The following is a 21,956-nucleotide window of genomic DNA, read 5'->3' as shown; positions in this document are numbered from 1 at the left end:
AAATCAAATTTAACTAGCTACAACATTCATTGTTAAATGAAGCTTTTGGAGCATTCACACTGCCTCTCTTCCCCACACTGCCTTTTATTTTCCAAAGCGACAATTCTTGGCATACCTCCAAAAAAAAAAAACGGAGAACAAGATGAAGTTTTAATTTGAAATAATATATTAAGAGATATATTAACAAACACACAGCACGATCAGATTGCACTTGCAGGCATTGCGACCGTTTAACCAGGTAGACGCACACAGACTAAATCCGCGCCATGGGCTCGTTCTTACAGAAGGCCGGCGTTTACACTAACACAATTACAAGAATTGTAACTTTCAGGGGCACGTCATTTACATGGTCGCTCTTTGCTTAATGGCTCTTGGTTGAGTACCCGTTCATTTCATTTATAGTAGCCTTAGCAGCTGCAATCTGCAGAGCAAACGGCAAAAAAAGCTCAGCTTGTCGAAATATTTTCTCCCACGCTCACGCCAAAAACAATATAATTATTTATATCCATTCTCTATTTTCACTTTACTTCATTATATAAACGAACAAAAGACGAAAGGTAAAGACTTTACATTTCAATCGGATATTGAAATGCGAAACACATCCAGACGACTATGAAAAACAAATTTTATTTCATACGGTAAATAATTAAGAAAAAGTAGTTAGTCAAATAGAGATTGCATTGCCGTAAACTCCACAGCTAAGAAAGGGCTGTGTCTTTACACAAAACACAACCGTTTAGCAGAGCAGACGCGCACAGACTAAACCGCGCCTGAGCTAAGATAAAATTACCCCCACGCTCTCACCATTCACAATGCGCTCAGCTATCCAGCTATCCAAAAAGGGATCGAAAGCAATACGCGCTAATGACGTGAGCTTAAAACACATTAGAATCAAATCTCTTAAAAAACTCTCTTTTGTATAAGATGGCTGTAATGGAATCAATAGCATTGGCGCATAAACAGGAATAGAATGAACGAGTATTTCTAACGCTGTCACCACTTACAATATCAATTGTCTGGATAAATGCTCTCTAGCCGTGTTATCCGCAATGGTTATCCGCAATGTAAATGTTAATATTAAAAAAAAAACTCTATTAGATGTATGTATGTAGGTGTATGCTGTGCATGCTTGAAAATCTAAGATCGCTGGAATATTGACCTACTACGATATACTGTAACGCTTTATAATGCTTAATGACAGCCAAATGTTAGTAGAGGAGTATTAATGTTAAGAGATCCGCTACCAAAAGATAGTTGGAACTTAAAAAAAACAGATTATAAGACTTTTTAACACATTAACAAATTTTGGTTTAATGGAAGACTATTATTTAGTTTTTCTTTACAGTTTTAATCGCCATGTTTGCGGCACTGTGCCCGTTCTCTATTATAGCCTGGCGCACATTCACAGTATCCCGGCGAGAGGCATATACCGTGAGCGCAATCCTCCGCACAGATGGGCTCACATTTCAGAATTTCGGAACTGCCGCGATTCACATAGCCATCGCAGCAATATGAGATCTGACGTTGCCTCAGCTCCGGATTCAAAGTATTAACACTGTAAATATATATGTATATATGATCTTGAGATCGTTGGCAGGCTTAGTTCGACTGGGTATATCTACAATTGGGTCTTGTAGCAGATGCCCGACTCACGGCTCGCCAGCATCTCGCGCTTCCAGTTCTCATATTGACTCAGTTTCCAGAATTGGCCTAATGTATGCCTAGGCAGTGACAATGTAAGGCAAATAATCAGCAGGCCACTAATTTTGATGTGCGAGAGCATGTTTCTCTCTTCTCTCTCTCTCTCTCTCTCTCTCTCTCTCTCTGGAGATAATACACTTGCGATCGCGGGGCTATCGAGCTACTGAGCTGCGCTCGTGTTAAGCTCTGCTTTTAAAGAACTGATCTTCGTATATATTATGAGCAGTGGCGTAGCGAAAAGGGGGTTTTTGTAATAAAATATAAATAACAAGGAACAGCAAGTGGCAAGCTGTGTAACTACAGAGTGGAACCGTCAGAAAGTGTTTATCATGCAGAGTCCAAATACAGGGCCCCCCATAGCTACGCCCATGGCTCACTGATAAGCTCATTTCATTTCAATTTGAAGCCAACAATTTCTTTGTGCTTGACATCGAAATTGTAAATACAATTTATTTTGAGAATATATATGGGATGTAGAATATTATTATCGCCAGCCTAGACCCACCATCTGTTTGAATCGATCATGCCAGCAGCGCCCAGTATGAAATGCCTGCCCAACAGGAGCTCGAACTCGTGCATTAGCGAGGCATTCACCCGCAACGGATTGATGGAGGCGTAGGTGGTCACCGTATCCGGGGACATGCACTTGTCTATGAAGCGCGTCTTGCCCTCCAGGCAGCGACAATGCCCCTCCGCATTACAGTAGCCATTCTCGCACCGCTGATAGCTCTCCTCGGGACCGGCCACCACCGCACAGCCGCACACATTGGGCGCTATGCAGCGCCCATAAAAGCCGCAGCCACGCTCGCAGACCGCATCGCAGCGCTCCCGATTCCGCAAATACCCATTGAAGCAGCGGCAATTGCCCGGCGAGACGCAGACCCCGTTCAGGCAGTCATCGCCACAGTCCGGCAGACAGCTGGTCGTATTCTGATCGTAGCGGTAACCGTTCTGGCACACGCAAGTGGTTTGATTGGCACAGAAGCCATTCTCACAGCGCCTATGTGGAAGAGAGAGAGAGAGAGAGGCATATATACCATTAAAAACAATTCTCAAGTAACTATGCTTATAGCTTATAGACCGACGTTTTTGGAATGAAATTCGAATATGCGTAACTACCAACACCCAAGTCTGCAGCTCTTCAAATGAGATTTATTGATATATATGGGGGAAGTATTCAAAATGGGAATTACTTTAAAGCTTTATACACTCTCACAGAAAGTTATATCCTAAATTGGGTGTCTTTATTTCTAATTATCGATCGGTTTAAGCAAACTTTATCTGTTTGTAGCACAGGTTGGAGTTTCGATTGCTTGAATGATTGGCTGCTCAAGACTACATATATATACTTTTTGATATACTAGCTAAAAAATATGATTAGTTGTGAGAGGCTGCTTTGGCTTAAATATTCTTTCGGCTTTGGAAGCTGTTTTAAGACAATTCAAGATATAATTTTTAGTGAATGGAGGGTCTTCATATTTTATACAATTGTACAATATTTATTTGTAATAGTGTACTAAAATAAAATAAAAGTATTATATTATATTAAAAAATATAAACATCCTTTTCGAAACTAAATACTAACCAAATCATATAAATGACGAAAAATGATTGGCTTGAATTCAAGATTAGAAAAGTTGAAAAACCTGTCGTTAATCATGCCTATTGTATATTATATTCTTGCTTTAAGCTCTTGAATATTACACTATAATAAATACCATGAAATTTGCTTCGATACCCTTAATTTAAGAAAATAAAATATATAGTAAAAACTTTTGGAAATCAAATTGTTGACTATATAAAAACTTTTCATTTGTTTGAATCCTGAATTGTTGGTTCAGCCTATATTCATACCCATTATTAAAATATGAGTATTATTTCCCCACTTAAGTACTCACATGTAGCAATTGATTTCGCAGGAGCTGCGGTTCATGCGTTTCTGATAGCCCGGAAAGCATTCGCATTGATTGGGCGCCACGCAGTGTCCGTAGCCGCAATCGGGTATGCACATAGGCTGACAGCCGAGGGCATTCGATTCGCGCAGTCCCCGGGCATAGCCCTCGGCGCAGACGCACTTGCCCGGCTCCAGGCAGACTTCGTTGTGGCCACAGGTCGTATTGCACTGCGGCTGGCAGAAGCGTTTCGAGCCATCCAGCTCGTAACCCCGTTCACAGCGGCAGGTGCCATTTAAATAGCACTGGCCATGGGGGCAGCCCAATGGGCAGGTGGGCACACAATCGTTGCGGTAGTTGAGCACAAAATCCGTAAAGCACTGACACCGCCCACCCGGCAGACAGAAGCCATTCTCCTGGCAACGCTCCCCGCAGTCCGGCACACATCTCGACCAGTCGTACTCGTACCTGCGCCAGCCCTTGCAGCAGACCTCGATCACATTGAAGTACGGATTTGTGCTGCTATTGCCCACGATTTTGAGCTCCTTGTCGTATTGAAAGAAAACCGCGCTGCAGGAAAAACACAATAATTTGATACAAAATTAACAAAATATAAATAATGCAAAACAATTTAACCCGGTAATCATAATTATAATTTGGGTAACGAGCGCAGGTATCCCAAATGTACCACAAATATTAAGTGTTTTGCTTTTATTGTGCTTAAGATGGACTCCTTCTGACAGACATGGTTGTACCAAACACAATATAAACACTAAGATGAGTAACGCCATACAACAAGCCGCGACTTCGGCATTCGTTCGTCAGGTCCAGTCGGCAGGCATGCCGTACGAAGCCTTAAAGGCCAGATGAAAGGCCAGGCTAGAAATTTTGCGTCGCATTCAAATGTATGGGCGTTACTCATTTTAGTGTTTATATTTTCTTTGGTTGTACCCAGGAAGTTATACTATATGGTGTGGAAGTTATACTGTATATAAAGTGCGTAAAAACTCAATTTTGAAGGTATAAATGGGTCATTAAAATATTTTTTTTTTTGGCTAAATAATTAAATATACTCCAGACAGAAAAACATTTAAATATGCGAGGGATCAGTGTACTTTCTGTCTGCTAAGCCACGCTTGACTTATTGAAAAATGATGTTTTAAATTTAATTAAAAAAATTGTTTTTTAAATATAATTAGATTTCTAGATTTTTTCTAAATATTCGAAACAAAAGTTGATTATTTTGTGCAATACTTTGAAGTATTTACATAACATATATTTTTTCAATTTTAAATTATTTATGATTCCATTGAAATATCGCCCAAAATTGTTTTCACAAAAATTTTCAGATAGTAATAATTAATGAAAGCTTTGTTTGGGACATATAAATTTTCCATTAACACTTAACTCTAATCTCTAAGTGTACTTACGGCACTTCCCGGTAGCATTTATCCGGGTAGACGCCTCGCTGGGGCAGTGACAGGCCTTGGGGTATTATATAGGGCTTACGTGTGGATGTCGTCGAGGAATAGCGTCGCTGCTGGAGCTGCTGCTCGCGCTGCTGCTGCAGCATCTGCTGTTGCTGGTGCAGGCGCAGCTGCTCGTCCAGCAGCTGTTGCTGCAGCTGCTGTTCGTGCAACTGCAGCTCCAGGGCGTGCATCAGGCACAGGTAGATCAGCAGTAGACCGGCCTGCAGGGCCACAGCGCGCAACAGCCTGGCCATATTCAAGCAGTTGGAAGCAACTGATTCGTTTCCTGTTTGACTCGATGCCAAACCAGTACCTCGCCTGTGGCACTGCAGCGTTCAACTCTCAGTTGTTTACTGTGTGGCAGCAGCCGCAGTCACAGCCGCAGCCGGAGCAACCGCGGCAGCAGTTGGAGAAACGGGTCAGCGCTTAATCGCAGCTGCGAGGGAAGCCGCGATAAGCGGACGGGCTTTCAATTAAAAATATTAGCAAGAGACGGCGAACCACTAGATTTATTAAGAGTACTTGACAGATCTGTAAAGCAAGACAAACCAAGAGAGAGAAAGAGTGAGAGAGGCATATAAACATATAAATATCGCAAGCTGTTGCGTTACGTATACGTAGCAGTAATAATATTTTGTTGTAAGCGTACAAATTTGTAAAAAAAAACGAATAAGTAAACATTCATTAACATTCATTAATAAATAAACAAATTTAAAATGTATGCTATTTTAACTATTATTAATAAATATTGTGTGTATAAAGGCACTTTAAAATAGAAAAAAAATGGGGAATAAATAAAATGTATTATGTTGTGTGCCCTACAATTATTTAAAGATTTTTAAATTAAAAAAAGAATGCAATTATTTTTAATTAAAGAATTAATTTAATTTAATTATTAAATAAAATGTTGTATGCTGTTTTTCGACTATTATTAACAAATTGTGAGTATGAATACATTTTAAAATAATTTAAAAAAAAAAATACAATTACTAAAGAATTTTTAAATTGAAATTGAAGCTTACAAGAAATGAATTTAAAATGTGTTCTTTTGGAAAATTCAAATAGATAAACATATATAGTTTGGCGGGAAGCAGCCTAATGGACCCACAATTCTCGTGGAGCCAGCTTAGTTGGGAGACTTGAAATGCCAATGAGAACATGCCCGAAATGCTGAGTCTAAAAAGCAAAACAACTGATAAGCGGTCCACAGTAAATTACTGGGGCAGTGGAACGCGAGCGAAACTTGAGATCTCAGTTGGCATTTAGCAAGTGGTTTGCAAACAACGAAAACTCAATCGAAAATAAAAGTGGAGGACGTGGGCCAACAAAATGCGTACTCTCAGGCATGCCCAGGGTCTGATCCAGTTGTTGCTGCTGATGTGCCTGTCCAGGATTGGGGCACATGTGCCCAGCTACTCGGAATACGATGCGCCCACTCGCTATGACAACAGACGTGCGCAGCAGGAGGGGCGACGCTATGCAGGAGTTGGCCACAGGCAACAGACTGCCCCACAGACACTTTACCAGCGTCCGGGCGCCCTGAACTTTGACATGGTGGACCAAACGGTAGCCCAGCAGCCGCGCAGGCGTGAGTATTTGCTGCGTGCCCATGAGGGCGTTTCGAGTCGTGAGCAGCACAAATGTCGCATTTGGGTACCGTAAGTAGCCGCAGATTATTTAACCTTTTTAGATGAACAGTGAAAGCTCTCTAGAGCGAACAGCCACAATTTCAAGTGACTGTCCGCCCAAGAGGCATTTTCTGTTAGTGGAACGTATTTATAACAGAACTGTTTGCCCTGCGTCTAGTGCTGAAACTGTGTCCAAATATCCGTTGGCCAATCTCATCCAGACAGACATGGCCAACAAGCTGTCCTCGATCGAGGTCTGCTGCACCGGCTACACGCCCACTCGCCTGAAGGGCGTCACCGTCTGCCGGCCCATTTGCAGCTGCCAAAACGGTGGATGCCGTGTGCCCGGCGAGTGCGATTGCTACGAGGGCTTTGTGCGCAATGATAATGGGGACTGCGTCTTCGCGTGTCCCATTGGCTGCCAGAATGGACGCTGCTATCTGGATGGTAGCTGCCAGTGCGACATGGGCTACATGCTGGACGAGAGCCGTCGCTTCTGCCGGCCCATCTGCAGCACCGGCTGTGGCAATAACCAGCGTCACAATTGCACCGAGCCGGAAGTCTGCAGCTGCGCCAAGGGCTATCAGTTGACCAATGAGGGCTGCCAGCCCGTTTGTGACCCGGACTGCGGCATCGGTGGAATCTGCAGGGACAACAATCAGTGCGACTGCGGTCCTGGCTACACGCTAAAGGATGGCGTCTGCCAGAGCGATTGCTATCAGTAAGTATGTGTATACTGTCAATAGCAGATACCATGAACCCAAGCTTAATTCCACACATTCATATGCACCTTGGCGCAGCGGATCTGCTTCTTCTTTTATTAATCCCTGACTAAATAAGGGCAATTCATTCTTGATTAACTTCATTATACCCTGAACCTATTTAAAATGGGTATAAGAGTATATTGTATTTGTGCAAAATCCAAATGTATGTAACAGGCAGAAGGAAGCATCTCCGACCCCATAAAGTATATATATTCTTGATCAGCATCAATAGCCGAGTCGATCTAGCCATGTCCGTCTGTCTGTCTGTCCGTATGTATGAGCCCAAGGATCTCAGAACCAATAAGAGCTAGAGACTTGAAATTTTTAGATGTAGGTGCTCCTAGTTTTGGGAAATTTTGGTAAATAATAAGAGCTAGAGTCACCAAACTTGACATATAGCTTCTAAAATGGAATATGCATTTGATGTTGAAAGAAGCGGGTTCAGGGTACTCTTACTTGTTATTATTGCAAAGTGCATGCAAAATTTCTTATATACCAAATCGTAGGGCTCTACCTTTCAACATGGGTTTTTTCTATGCATATATATAAATTTCAAATATGAAGTCTTTTTGTAGTTTCCGCAATCGAAGCGTTTCCACAGATGGCAGACGAACAAAGGGACAGGCAGCCCAAATCATCTCAGCTGGTTGCCTAGCCAAAAAAAAAAAGACAAAAACAAAAACTGCTGCCTTGAATTTTGGTTAGCTACTCTTAGCAGATTTTCCACATGCAGCAAGCTTAGACTTTGGTTAGAATCTTAAAACGGTTTTAAAACAAAAATAAATAAATAAAACAAGTAAGAGGTTCTAGTCGGGAGCTCCCGACTAGGGGATACCCTGAACCCTCTTCTTCCAACATCAAATGCATATATATATTTTATTTTAGAAGCTTATGTCAAGTTTGGTGACTCTAGCTCTTATTATTTACCAAAATTTCCCAAAATACAGAATATCGAAATCGATTTTTATCGATTGCTAGGAAACGGAGTAAGTTATCAATTATCGGAAATAAACTCGATCTGCGCGGGAACTAGGAGCACCTACATCTAAAATTTCAAGTCTCTAGCTCTTATTGGTTCTGAAATCCTTGCGTTCATACATGGCTAGATCGACTCGGCTATAGATGCTGATCAAGAATATATATACTTTATGGGGTCGGAGATGCTTCCTTCTGCCTGTTACATACATTTGGATTTCGCACAAATACAATATACCCTTATACCCATTTTTAATGGTTTCAGGGTATAAAAATATGCAACACAAAAATATACTACATCCTTTGGTTAGATAGAAATTAATTTAAGTTTTGATCTGGGCTTAAACTTAGTTTATATAAAATATATAATAGACTGGAAATATCAAGGTTGAGTTAAATGTATAATGTATTTATAACTCAAAAATCTTACTTGACTTTTATATTCCACGTATATTCCACAGAAAATGTTACAATGGGATTTGTGTGAGTCGCAACCGTTGCATCTGTGATCCCGGCTTTACGTACCACGAACAGTCCACGATTTGTGTGCCCGTCTGAGTGTCAACTTGAAGAAGCTTATTGCTTTATTATAATTGTTATTATAAATAAAATACACTTTTATTAAATTTAACAAATACTGAAGAAATTTATATTAATCCACCTGAGGCGACACAGATCCTCCATAATAGTTTAAAGATAACAATATTTATAATAATGACAAAAATATTAAAATTGTATTAAGTTTCATGGACATAGTTGACAATGCTGAGTCCATCGACTTGCTGAGCAAGCGCCTTCTGGCGTCTGTGAGTCAAGTAGACGAGGCTGGCCACAATCACGACCAGCAAGAGGATGCAGCTGCCCAGACACCAGGCCAGGATCGATGGCCATTTGACTGCACTGCTTTTAATCTGGTCAACGTTGTGTGCCGCCTCGCCAGCGCTCAGGTTCCTGGCCCTGGGTGCGTCCACGTGACAGACCATGCGCTGCTCCAGCTGCCCATTCGCAGCCGGGCAGAGCAGCTGACCAGTTGACTCCACACACCGACACTGGCCAAGTTCCAGGCAGGGCTGGTCATAGGCATCCCTGCAGATGTTGGCGCACTTGATCGTAGTCTGCGCCACATCAATCAATAGGTGCCAGCAGCGGCAGCCGCTGCTGCAATTTGTCCAGGGCTGCTGCAGCAGCTGCTCTGGTTGATGGTCAGTGGTGGCCAATGTCGTTGTCATCCAATCGGTGGTCGTTTCTAGCTGCAGCTGGCAGCCACCTGCAGTGCTCTCGTAGCCAGGATGGCACTGGCACAGCTCAGGCGCCACGCAGTCACCATTGGAGCAGCCGTGACTGCAGTTGGGCTTGCAGATATTGGGGTTGGCTTCGTCTGCGGGCACATAGCCTGCATTGCAGCTGCACTCATCAGGCGCCAGACAAGTGGCATTCACACAGTTCGTCGAGCAGCTCGGCTTGCACACGTGCTCCAAGCCTGAGCCCAATGGACCCATCGGCTCATGTCCCAAATGGCAGATGCATAGCTGGGGCGCCATGCACGTGCCCAGCTGGCAGGCCGGCTCACAGATCGGCTCGCAGATATGCCGCGAATCTGAAGCGAACCGATGTCCAGGCTCGCATTCACACATATCGGGTGCGATGCAGCTGCCATGTACACAGCTCTGGCTGCATTGCGGCTCGCAGTTGTTGTTGGGACCCATTAGGTAGCCAGGGTTGCACGCACAGACCTCGGGCGCAAAGCAAGAGCCATTTGGACAGCCCTGACTGCATGTGGGTTGACACTTTTGCCCAGCCTGCGACAGCTCATAGCCGGGATAGCATTCACACACATCGGGTGCCACACATCTCGCATAGTCAAAGCAACCCTTTGGGCAATGGGGTTCACACAGATTTTCCTTGTTTTGGACATAGCCAGGGCTGCATGCACACAGCTCTGGTGCCACGCAGCTGCTGTGTTCCGGACATTCTTGACTGCAGACGGGCTCACAGCTACCTTTTACGGAACTCGTGTATCCCTCATCGCACAGACATTCTCCTGGTCTGCCGCAGCTGCTGTGCTCCGGACATCCTTGACTGCATATGGGCTGGCAGTTACCTTCATCGGAGCTCGTGTAGCCCTCATCACATTGGCATTCTCCTGGCTTGACACAACTGCTGTTTCGCCCACAGCCCGCATCACAGATGGGCAGGCATGTTCCATTCTCTTGCATGTAGCCCTCGTAGCACTCACAGACATTGGGCTCCATGCAGTAGCTGTTGGTGCCGCAGCTGGGCACGCACACAGGCAGACAGGTTGCTTCGGGTACGGATCTCTCATAGCCCAGCTGACACTCACAGGTATCTGGTGCCGCACAGAAGCTGTGATCTCCACATGACTGAACGCACTGCGGCAGACAATCGTATGATTGGTCGGTCCGCCTGAAGCCCGCGTTGCATTCACACACGCCCGGCGACTGACAGTAGCTGTGTTTGCCACAGCTGTGGCAAGTGGGACTGCAATCTGCACCAGAATATCCATAATTGCAGCTACATTGATCCGGCGCGCTGCAGTAACCATTGCTGGGACAACCTGCACTACAAATGGGCTTGCAATTGAAAGCTGAGCCTTCGTAGCCAAGACAGCAAGAAGAGGCCGGCGCAGAGCGGGAGGGAGGCGGCGGCAGAAGAAGGAAGGGGAGAGAGGGAGGGAGAGAGGGGAAGGAGAGGAGGAGAAGGAGAAGGAGAAGAAGAAGAAGAAGAAGAAGAAGAAGAAGAAGAAGAGAGAAGAAGAGGAAGGAGAAGAAGAGGGAGGAGAAGGCAAAGAGGGAAAAAGAAGAACAAAAGCAAGAAGAAGAGGAAGGCGAAGAAGAGGCAGAAGCAGAAGGAGAAGCAGAAGCGGAAGCAGAAGCAGAAGCAGAAGCAGAAGCAGAAGCAGAAGCAGAAGCAGAAGCAGAAGCAGAAGCAAACAGAAGCAGAAGCAGAAGCAGAAGCAGAAGCAGAAGCAGAAGCAGAAAGCAGAAGCAGAAGCAGAAGCAGAAGCAGCAGAAGCAGAAGCAGAAGCAGAAGCAGAAGCAGAAGCAGAAGCAGAAGCAGAAGCAGAAGCAGAAGCAGAAGCAGCAGAAGCAGAAGCAGAAGCAGAAGCAGAAGCAGAAGCAGAAGCAGCAGAAGCAGAAGCAGAAGCAGAAGCAGAAGCAGAAGCAGAAGCAGAAGCAGCAGAAGCAGAAGCAGAAGCAGAAGCAGAAGCAGAAGCAGAAGCAAAGCAGAAGCAGAAGCAGAAGCAGAAGCAGAAGCAGAAGCAGAAGCAGAAGCAGAAGCAGAAGCAGAAGCAGAAGCAGAAGCAGAAGCAGAAGCAGAAGCAGAAGCAGAAGCAGAAGCAGAAGCAGAAGAAGCAGAAGCAGAAGCAAGCAGAAGCATAATCATAATCATAATCAGTAATCATAATCATAATAATAATAATAATCATAATCATAATCATAATCATAATCATAATCATAATCATAATCATAATCATAATCATAATCATAATCATAATCATAATCATAATCATAATCATAATCATAATCATAATCATAATCATAATCATAATCATAATCATAATCATAATCATAATCATAATCATAATCATAATCATAATCATAATCATAATCATAATCATAATCATAATCATAATCATAATCATAATCATAATCATAATCATAATCATAATCATAATCATAATCATAATCATAATCATAATCATAATCATAATCATAATCATAATCATAATCATAATCATAATCATAATCATGATCATATTTATTTTAATAATAATAAATTTAATAATAACTTAAATTTTTAAGATATAAAATAAAATAAAATAAAATATTACCAATATTATTGGTAATAATAACCATATTAATAATAATAATCATAACAACAATAATAAGAATAATAATAATAATATTAATAATAATAATAACAATTATAATATTAATAATAATAATAATAATAATAATAATAATAATGATGATTATAATAATAATAAAACAACAATAAAATAATTATTAATATTATAGTGAGATAAAACAGCAAGAATTTTGTTCTCGACTCAAGTATGAAAGTTTTAATACTGTGGGCGAAATTCCTTAGTCTGATAAAAATAATCATGTTTCAGTATATCTTTGTAGTTCCATATTTTATTTAGGAACTTTATTCATAATAATTTAAAGAGAAATAGAATTTTATTTACGAAATTATCTCACTTATTTACACAAATTTTCATAGAAAATGGAAATATTCTTGTCTTTGGATTTGTTTGTAAATCAAATATATTTCATATTAAATTTAAGAATATTAAATAATAATAATTAAATGAATGATCACCAGAATTTTACAAAACTTGGCCTCTATGTTATAACAAAAGAGTTTTAAATATCAAGCAGACAGAAATATTCCAGAGTCATGTAGTTGTTAAACAACAAAAGTTTATATATAATAAACAATTAGCATTACAATTTGTTTGTCTAACCTCGGGAAAATAGCGCAAATCAGTTCGTTTTTTTAATTTTCCCAAAACCCACGTCTTGTACGTAATTGTCACGGTTTTTGGCACCATTTCAGAGTAAGATATCTTCTTCAAACGAGTGCACATCTTTGTTGAACATAAACCAACAAGGACAAACAACAAACATGCTCTAAAATATAGAAACTGCATTGTTTAAATTATTCAAGTACCTATCACGAGCACAATTCAAGCACAACTACTCGAAGTCTGAGAGTCGGACGGCCACAAAATCTACAGTTTTGCAAATACATCCGTTTATTTTGATAGCTGCTTAAAATAGTGTGTATAGAGTGTATATTAGTTATATTCACACGTTCGTCTGTTTTTAGTATTTTGTAAACATGAACAGAAAACGAAGAAAAACTAACGTTGTTAAATATTGCAAATGTTTTTCACTGCGTTTCCGTTTAAATTTATGTACCTAAAAGCTGGCGTTAGGGTATCCAAAAGTCAGCATTTCCATGGCTCTATATATTTGTCTTGCTAGCAAGGCCTAATCTCAAGCTCGCCTTTAGGAGTATGAGTCAATTATTATTTTTTGATTCATATTTAATTTATATGATTTATATTATTTTCGGATTTTTGTATTTCGTATTATTAGAATAATCTTAATCAAAATAATAATTGCAGCATTATAATAATTAAATTAATGTTATGGTTCCTCTGACTTAAGCAACATAAGTTTGATCTGACTTTTGGGCAACTGATTACCAGTTCGGTTGATGGTTAAAATCAAAATAGTAATTTCCATTACCCTTTATAGTTACAAAATAATAAAAATATAATAATAATAATATCCTAAAAATGCGCTTAATTTACCTAGAGCTTGTCTCATCGGTATTAATATTTGCTAAATAAACATCATCTTGGAATCATACCTCTGGTTGCAATAGGTATTCAGTTCGGTGATTCCTTCTTCTTCCTATACCATGTCGGGTAATGAATGCTCGAAACTTTTTTCTCCTCATACACACTCTTGATCCATATACCGCTGTACTTGTAACATGATATAAAATCAACAACAAACCTATAAAAAAATGGTAAAAACTTTACATCACTTAACAATTATCAAAATTAAAACTTGATTCAGATCAGAAGCGCGTTTTAAACTTAATGAGACTCGGATCTGTTTTGGAACTTGACTAATGCTCTATGCTAATACTGACATACGTTAAAATTTCTTAATTCTTTATAAAATCAAATATTGCAACTGAAAAACATTGCGTAAGCTATGCTGATTCGATAAGAGAAAATGACATTAAAAATGTAGAAGCAACATTTGCGGATCATATTTTGAAAAAAATTTTATTGCAATACTTACCAGTAGGAGACAAACAGCGAAGAGAACAAGCGAGAGAGAAAGAGAGAGTGAGATAGATAGATAGAGAGAGAGAGATAGATAGAGAAAGAGAGATAGAGAGAAAAAAAGAGAGAGTTACATATACTAAACATGCTTCATATATCAAATTCCGTATATGTTATCAACTGTAGTACTGAAGACCTTGGAATACATTAGAACTTTATCAAATTGAAACCACACAAGAAAGCAAGTAAGAGATTCTAGTCGGGAGCTCCCGACTAGGGGATACCCTGAACCCTCTTCTTCTAACATCAAATGCATATATATATTCTATTTCAGAAGCTTTATGTCAAGTTTGGTAACTCTAGGTCTTATTATTTACCCAATTTGCTTTAATAACAGGATGTCGATATTTTATTTTTGCCTGCTTTTTACCGATTGTTTGGAAACGGAGTGAGTTATCGATTATCGGGAACAAACTCGATCTGCGCAGGCACTAGGGGGACCTACATCTAAAATTTCAAGTCTCTAGCTGTTATAGGTTCTGAGATCCTTAGGTTCATACATACGGTCAGACGGACGGACGGACAGACGGACATGGCTAGATCGCGAAAAAGTTATAATGAAACTTTTTTGTTTACCATCAATTTCAAAGTTCATTGCTTAAATTAATTTGAGGGATGTTTCGCACTTACTGGAAAATCTAACACTTCTTGGTGGAAATGGGTGATGGGTGACGTTTCGCGCTTAAGCTCATTTTCAAGGACCCAAAAGAAGAATCATTTGAGACCTGTTTTACATTTTTCGCTGAATCAAAGCATCATAGGTAAAAAGTGCAATTCGAAGTTTTTTTTTGGTGACGTTTTCATTTTTTCCGATTTGCTTCAAAATTATTTTCAAAGCTGTAAATATTGAATTCGTGTTCTAACGATTTGGGGAATTCCACCCGCAACAGTGGTAAATTAGAAGAATACGTTTGTATGAAGGCTGTTTATTTACCCTCCGATCACAAATCCTTTTCAAAGCTTTTTGAGATATAATATAAAGATGTAAAATAAATTCTATATTTTATATATAAACATTAATATAAAAAAATATTTTTAGTAATGTTTACTATTGGTTAGATTTTGAGCTATTGTGTAGAATTTATGCAATTTTTGTAATCTTAATAAAAAGCACTTTCAATCATTCAATCATTCATGTCATATGCACCCCTTAGCCAATTGGATGGTCAGTCGAACAGATACTCACTCAGTTAGTTAACCATTCATTCATACATTCGGTTAAGTTAGTAAGTGAGTGAACTTGTCAGTCAATCTATAGGTTATTCAGACAGTTAGTCAATCAGCCGTTGGATAAGCATTTTGTCAATCAGTTAATAAGTCCTCCTCTCAGCCAATTAGACATTGAGTCAGGAGATCGAAAAATCAGTCATTATATCAGTCAGTCAGTCGGTAAGTTGATCAGTTTGTCAGTTAGTCAGTCGGTAAGTCAATCAATCAGTCAGTCTGTTAATAAGTTTTCAAGTCGGTCATTCGATCAATTAGATAATCCATCTTCCAGCCAGTTAGTCAATCAGATGGTCGATAAATCAGTCGTTCAATAAGGCAGTCGCCCAGGGCGTCATTATTTAATCACTCAGAGCAAATAATGTTTAATAAAGTTTAGAATCGGATACATTTTAAGTAAAACGTAGAGAGCAGTTTTTTAAGTAATACTTAACATCTTTATTATCCTATCATTATACCGAATGCCCCTCTATACTTTCGGTTGGAAATAAAATATGTTAGATTATTTAAAATGCTCACTAAATTTAGAATATATTGTTTAGCGCTCAACGGAGATGATTGAACACGCAGCACACTCGCCGTATGATTTATTTATTCTACTATTTGAGGTTTTTTCGATGCGTCACAAAGAAACCGCATGAAGAGTTGTTCCTAAGCGCGTCCAATTGATTCATGGTAATTTTAATAGAGAAAAACATAAATTTCTTCTTTATTTTCTGTTAAACATAGAAAAGGGTTTTTTAAATATTTTCCGTAGTAAATGCACTATTCTGAATACCCTCCACACTCGTATCGTATGGGCGCAGATCAATGGTACGCAGATCTGAACCAGTCGTATCCGTATGGGAGCAATATGGGGGATTCTTATAGCGCCTGGCAAGCACATAAGCCACACATGAGGCAAGTCCAGCGATGCCCAACAAGCCGCAAATGCAAACAAAGACGATGAACCAGAGCGAAGTCAAGCTGGAACAGTTGCGATTAGCCGCATCATCTGCCTTATAGCCGGGTATGCATTCGCATTTTTCTGGCTGGGAACAGTAGCTATTGTCGCCACACTCTATGCTGCACTGGGGCACACAGTGATTGCCCTCGCCCAAGTAGCCGGGACGACAGGCACAGTTGCCCGGACTGACACAATAGCTGTGCTGCTCACATTGCGGCGCGCAGATGGGCGCGCAGCTGCCCTCCGCATCCAGCTCATAGCCTGCATGGCACGCACATATGCCCGGCCCACTGCAATAGTCGTGGACACCACAATCGTCCGGGCAGCTGGGCTGGCAGTCTTCGCTCTCGGAACTAGCCGCTCGCTCATAGCCTGCCAGGCATTCGCATTTGCCCGGTCGGGGGCAGTGCGTGTGCTTGCCACATGCCACACATATGGGCCTACACTGGCGCTGCTCGGACATCCGATAGCCAGCCAGGCAGCTACATTTATTCGGCTCGCTGCAATAGCCATGCTCACCACAATCCTGCTGGCAGCTGGGTTGACATGCGCCTTGCTTATCCCTCCGATAGCCAACGTCGCATTCACAATGTTCCGGTTGCATGCAGCGCGCATGAGCACCGCACGCCATGCTGCACTGGGGCTGGCATCTGCCCCACTTGTCGTCCGCATAGCCCTCGTTGCACAGGCACAGCTCTGGCCGGACACAGTGGCTATTTAGGCGGCACTCCTTGGAGCACTGCGGCGCACACTTGCCCGTTAGATTTCGCTTGTAGCCGTCGAGGCAATCGCAATGCCCCGGAGCTTTGCATGCCTCGTTCGGTGCGCACTCGTTGTCGCAAATGGGCTGGCAAACGCCCAACATATCTTCCTTGTAGCCAGCTAGGCATTCACATGCTTCCGGTTGAGCGCAGTATTTATTTAGCGCACATGTCTTGGAGCAATGAGGACGGCACAACCCCTCCGTATTCCGTTTGTAGCCCGCCTTGCATACGCACTGCTCCGGCTGCACGCACTCCTCGTGTGCACCACAGGCCTTACATATGGGCCGACACTGACCCAGTGCGTCCGCCTGGTAACCAGCATTACACTCACACTGATTGGGCTTAGCGCAGTGTTTATGGAGTCCACAATCTGCCTGACAAATGGGTTCACAGCTTGTCGCATTCCCCGCGGCTCGCTGATAGCCTTTCCAGCAGCTGCAGGCTCCCGGCTTGGGGCAATAGGTGTGTTTGCCACAATTCTGATCGCATTGCGGCATGCAACGCAGCTCGGCATTTATAGTTTCAAATCGATAACCATTCTGGCAAATACATTCTGGCTCATTCCGTCCATGCTGTACACAATTCGCATGACGACTGCACCTGGGCTCACAGCTGCGCAAACAATTCGCCGGATATTCTATGCTTACCTATTGGGTGAACAGCTTTCTTGTTTAAAAGGATATTTATATTTATATTTCTATATACTCTTGTAGAGAGTTTCTAGTTCTGTGTCAAAAGTAATACATATTATTATACAGACAGCTTTGACATCATTTAGTTGAGTGAAAACTATCCCAGTGACCACACCCATTGGACGGACACCCCTGCCAAATTATAATGTATCGAACTATATTAATCCTCCCGTTATTAGATGAACACTTGGAGAGTTTTCAGTTTATATTACGTTATATATAGCCATTTCCGACTCAGTGCTTCTATGCAAGCTAGCCTCTATATATGAGGGAAACGATGAAACGATTAGATCGGACCACAATATATTTAATAGCTGTCATAGGTACAATTGGTCAGATATAAATGTTTTGTTTGCAAAACCTTTCTGTTTCTTAAGATATCTTCAGCTAACACATAATTTTATATCTTATATCAACATTGGAATACTATATTATAAAGCTTAAGAAAAACAATTTTTTTATATATAATAAATGTTCCGTTTTGCCGTCACAACTCTACAAGAGTATTTGATCTTTGGCCTGCCATAGATTCTTTTCATCATTTTTTTCATTCGAGTTTTGTTTTATGTATTTCATACCACTGTAACGTTGAAATGCTCCATGATTTTCTTTTCCCGCATCGCACCATTTGGACCCATTCGATAGTGCTTCACCTCCTCAGAAATGGTTTTGTTTTTGGCGACCAGCACGGGCAAACAGTTCATATTTGGCGTATCATCGCACAGAATGTAGGTAAAATATGCCAGGAGCAAGCATATTGGAAACAGCAAACGCCCAACTCCAGACATATTTGCATAACGCGATATTTTCACAATATTCCTTTATGTAGTTTGCTTTCCGAACTTTTATATATAACTGATTCATGGACCAGTGTTGCGTGCCTTTTGTAGCCTGGATTTCGTAACCGCAGAAACATTTTCGATTAGAGACCATTACATTTAGTTATATAAATATATTAAACTTTGTGGAGATTTGTAAAGAAAATTATATTTGCGTGACTCCTGATTGGAAAAATAATACAAAAAGTGAAATAACGTGAGTACGAAGCCACTGATGGGGCCCAGGAATACATCCACTTGCTTGTGAGCTCGGGTCGCAGGTGGAACATCCAGCTCAATGCCTCGAAGTGCCAGGCAGTCAACTACCCTCTGAGGCGTGGCAAGGCTCAAGCAATCTGGATAGATGGCAGGCCCCTTCGCCCTATAAGAGTCAAGAATCTTGGAATTGTACTCGATAAGTGGCTTACTTGTGGGGCTAACATCGACGGCCTTCTCAAGCAGTGCCGCTTTAAGATGGCCAAGGCCAGCTGGCTACTAAACCACAACAGTCCATTGCCACCTCACAGCAACCGGACAGTTTACAACGTCGTAGTAGCGCCAACTTGGATATACACTATCCACTTTTGAGGAATTGCATCTCGTACAAATCGAAGACGGATTCAGACACTCCAAAACTTTGTAACCGGGTAGCAGGAGACCTCGTTGGGAGGTGTGTAGTCAGGAGGCTCAAGTGGAGATCCCTTAAGAACCTCCTCTAACCACGACACAGGAGACGCCCCATAGGCCCCGAGTCCTTATGTGACGACGCAGAAGAAGAAGACGCCGTTGACGTTTGTCCACGATAAGCCCAACCAGGCTTGGCGAAATAACACCTAAGTTCCAGCATTAACAATATTTTAGATCAATATGGAAAATCAAACAACTTTTCAACCAACAACCAAATGAATAGTATAAACAGGCAGAAAACAGCTTTTACCAATAGGGGTCATATTGAATTCATTCGTGTGCCTTTCGGCGTGAATAACGCCCTAGCCACATTCCAAAGAGTCAGGGACAATGTCCTCCGCGATCTTGTCGGCTCTATTTGTATCGTCTATCTGAAGGATATAATAATATTCTCTCCCTCTATCAAAAATATTCGATAGATCTAAAGGCGGCTTTTGATAGAATACATACATAAGCCGTCTTCATTGAAGAGGAACGCCGAGTTGGTTAAAATCAAACAAGCGACTTGGAAATAAAATAATAAATATAGAGGCCGATCTGGGCACAACAGTTCTTATTAGGGGGAGCGTGCTCCATAAGGACAGCATTACGTAAGGAAGACTACTTTTCACATTTCACGTATTATTTTATGTTTAAGGCTAACGCAGCTATTACCCACAACTTCTGACGATTATTATTTTTGTTATTGACACCTTGAAACTTAACAATAAACTTTGACGTTACTATCTGGGACGAATGATGTTACTTAGTACATACAACTAACGTGACATCATACGAAATCTACGCCGACGAGACCAGAAATACCATAGACTTCTTTAATAAAGAATATATGAGGCATGTCATCGCCACGAATCTCAGACACATAGCTACATTACTGGCAACAATAAAGGTTCACTATCGTCATGTTCATAGTGTAAATATACTGGGCGCCCCACTAATGGTAACATCAGGAAATCCTTATTTTATGGATTGGGAATAAATAAAGTTCAAGGAAGGTCAGCTAGTAAATTCAGTAAATAAACAGATAGAAAAAAACACCATTTTAAAACTCCTTTAAAGCCATTCAGAAAACAGACAGTCTGTACACGGAACATTTAATAACATAATAACATAATAATAACAGTATTAGAATATTTAATACTCGCAATAACTTTGCTAAAGGTAAACTTCTGGATGATATTGATGTTAATGAAATAACGAATGAACATCTTACGAATGCCAGTCTAGCAGATATTTTATAAGTAGCTAACATCAAAACAATCCAAAACGAAAAAAAATTAAAGTTTATCCTGTTCGCAAAAGGCAATACGGTCGCTGAATGTAGTCCCGAGGCGCCAAGTCAGCATTCTGTCGATCTCGCTGCCCCAGACCGTGTTCAGTTGCACAATAAATACAAATTTATAACATAACATATATGAAGCGGTCAACAGGCATAGATAAAAATATATAACTTAAGTCTTTGTTAATTTGTACATATATATTTTGTGTGGATCTTTAGAACCCTACATTCTTGAATTCCCATGTTTCACTCTGAAACTGCTTGTTGTTAAAAATTATGGGAAAAAGAACCTTAATTAGACATTTTTAAATAAGAAACATTGAAACACAATTGTAACTTAATGTACTAGTTTACAGCTCGTTTAAATATCGAAATTTACTAATTAATTTAAATAGCTGTTACTAAACAGTGCTGCCAAGCTTGTATGTAAGCAGTGTTGCCAACTTCAGTCAATTTAATTTGCAATTTATGGCATTTAACTGCTTGCTACGCTTTGGTCACACTGTTCGTGTGCAGCCAACATAACACGGTCTGCCAATGCTCCAATCAGAATTCAAACGAACTTAATTTAAAATGTCAAATAAGGCTTCGATCTTGCTGAAATCGAGCTTTGGGGAGTTTAATCTTGATCTTACGAGCAATATCAAGAGTGTATTTTATAAAAATATAAAAATACACTTGCCTACATTTAATAATTACACATAATTTCTTTAAATGTTGTAATCTTAAAGAATGAAACCGAATTTCTTACAAATACACTGACCCATATCATCGGCCAATATACAAGGCCATAATACAACAACCATTATAATCAAAATTGTCTGCATTATATTAAGTTTAATTTTCTTTTTGTTGATCTATATCAATCCAAGCTCTAAGATTGATTCATTAGATCGTTTCGTTAAATGCTTAATTACAATATAAATATTGTATTATTTATAAATAAATATGGGTTTTGATTTTCATAGTAAATGCTCTTTAGGTCCGATAAGCGAAATCTCTGAATTCAATGTTAAGGACCTCAGCGACAACTTGAGGCATATCGCAAATACCAGTCGGCTATTGGAGTAGGATGATGTCGTTGTTTTGGCCACACTGGGTTCAACAAACGCATATATTATATATATATACACATATATACATATATACTGCATATATAGCTCTGATAAGCACAAGCACACACAAGTCCGGTCCAGTCTGTCTGCAATCCAATTCCCATTTGTC

General features: G+C 40.6%; 5 protein-coding genes across 5 annotated transcripts; 1 reads left to right on the top strand and 4 right to left on the bottom strand.

The window, feature by feature from the left end:
• Positions 1-1,284: 1,284 nt before the first annotated feature.
• Positions 1,285-1,858, bottom strand: NimB3 (Nimrod B3). The gene is made up of 2 exons (XM_002057457.4): positions 1,623-1,858; positions 1,285-1,555 (listed from the first exon to the last, which is right to left on the bottom strand). The coding sequence occupies exons 1-2, from the start codon at positions 1,781-1,783 to the stop codon at positions 1,348-1,350; spliced, it is 369 nt and encodes a 122-aa protein (XP_002057493.1). The 5' UTR covers positions 1,784-1,858; the 3' UTR covers positions 1,285-1,347.
• A 231-nt stretch (positions 1,859-2,089) lies between these two features.
• Positions 2,090-5,419, bottom strand: NimB4 (Nimrod B4). Its single transcript, XM_032433155.2, has 3 exons — positions 5,024-5,419; positions 3,600-4,163; positions 2,090-2,701 (listed from the first exon to the last, which is right to left on the bottom strand). The coding sequence occupies exons 1-3, from the start codon at positions 5,314-5,316 to the stop codon at positions 2,197-2,199; spliced, it is 1,362 nt and encodes a 453-aa protein (XP_032289046.1). The 5' UTR covers positions 5,317-5,419; the 3' UTR covers positions 2,090-2,196.
• An 889-nt stretch (positions 5,420-6,308) lies between these two features.
• NimB5 (Nimrod B5) lies at positions 6,309-9,064 on the top strand. The gene is made up of 3 exons (XM_002057459.4): positions 6,309-6,720; positions 6,869-7,411; positions 8,891-9,064. Exons 1-3 carry the CDS (start codon positions 6,392-6,394, stop codon positions 8,985-8,987), a joined length of 969 nt encoding a protein of 322 aa, XP_002057495.2. The 5' UTR covers positions 6,309-6,391; the 3' UTR covers positions 8,988-9,064.
• A 17-nt stretch (positions 9,065-9,081) lies between these two features.
• Positions 9,082-10,992, bottom strand: NimC1 (Nimrod C1). The gene is made up of 2 exons (XM_070208995.1): positions 10,894-10,992; positions 9,082-10,819 (listed from the first exon to the last, which is right to left on the bottom strand). The coding sequence occupies exons 1-2, from the start codon at positions 10,990-10,992 to the stop codon at positions 9,167-9,169; spliced, it is 1,752 nt and encodes a 583-aa protein (XP_070065096.1). The 3' UTR covers positions 9,082-9,166.
• Positions 10,993-15,985: 4,993 nt separating this feature from the next.
• LOC6634043 (tenascin-X) lies at positions 15,986-18,790 on the bottom strand. Its single transcript, XM_002057461.3, has 2 exons — positions 18,527-18,790; positions 15,986-17,903 (listed from the first exon to the last, which is right to left on the bottom strand). The coding sequence occupies exons 1-2, from the start codon at positions 18,734-18,736 to the stop codon at positions 16,287-16,289; spliced, it is 1,827 nt and encodes a 608-aa protein (XP_002057497.1). The 5' UTR covers positions 18,737-18,790; the 3' UTR covers positions 15,986-16,286.
• Positions 18,791-21,956: the final 3,166 nt, after the last annotated feature.

The sequence above is a fragment of the Drosophila virilis genome, chromosome 4 (assembly GCF_030788295.1).
Source record: "Drosophila virilis strain 15010-1051.87 chromosome 4, Dvir_AGI_RSII-ME, whole genome shotgun sequence".
Taxonomy (NCBI): domain Eukaryota; kingdom Metazoa; phylum Arthropoda; class Insecta; order Diptera; family Drosophilidae; genus Drosophila; species Drosophila virilis.
Note: the sequence above shows the minus strand (reverse complement) of the source record. Positions and strands in the feature narration are given on the sequence as shown.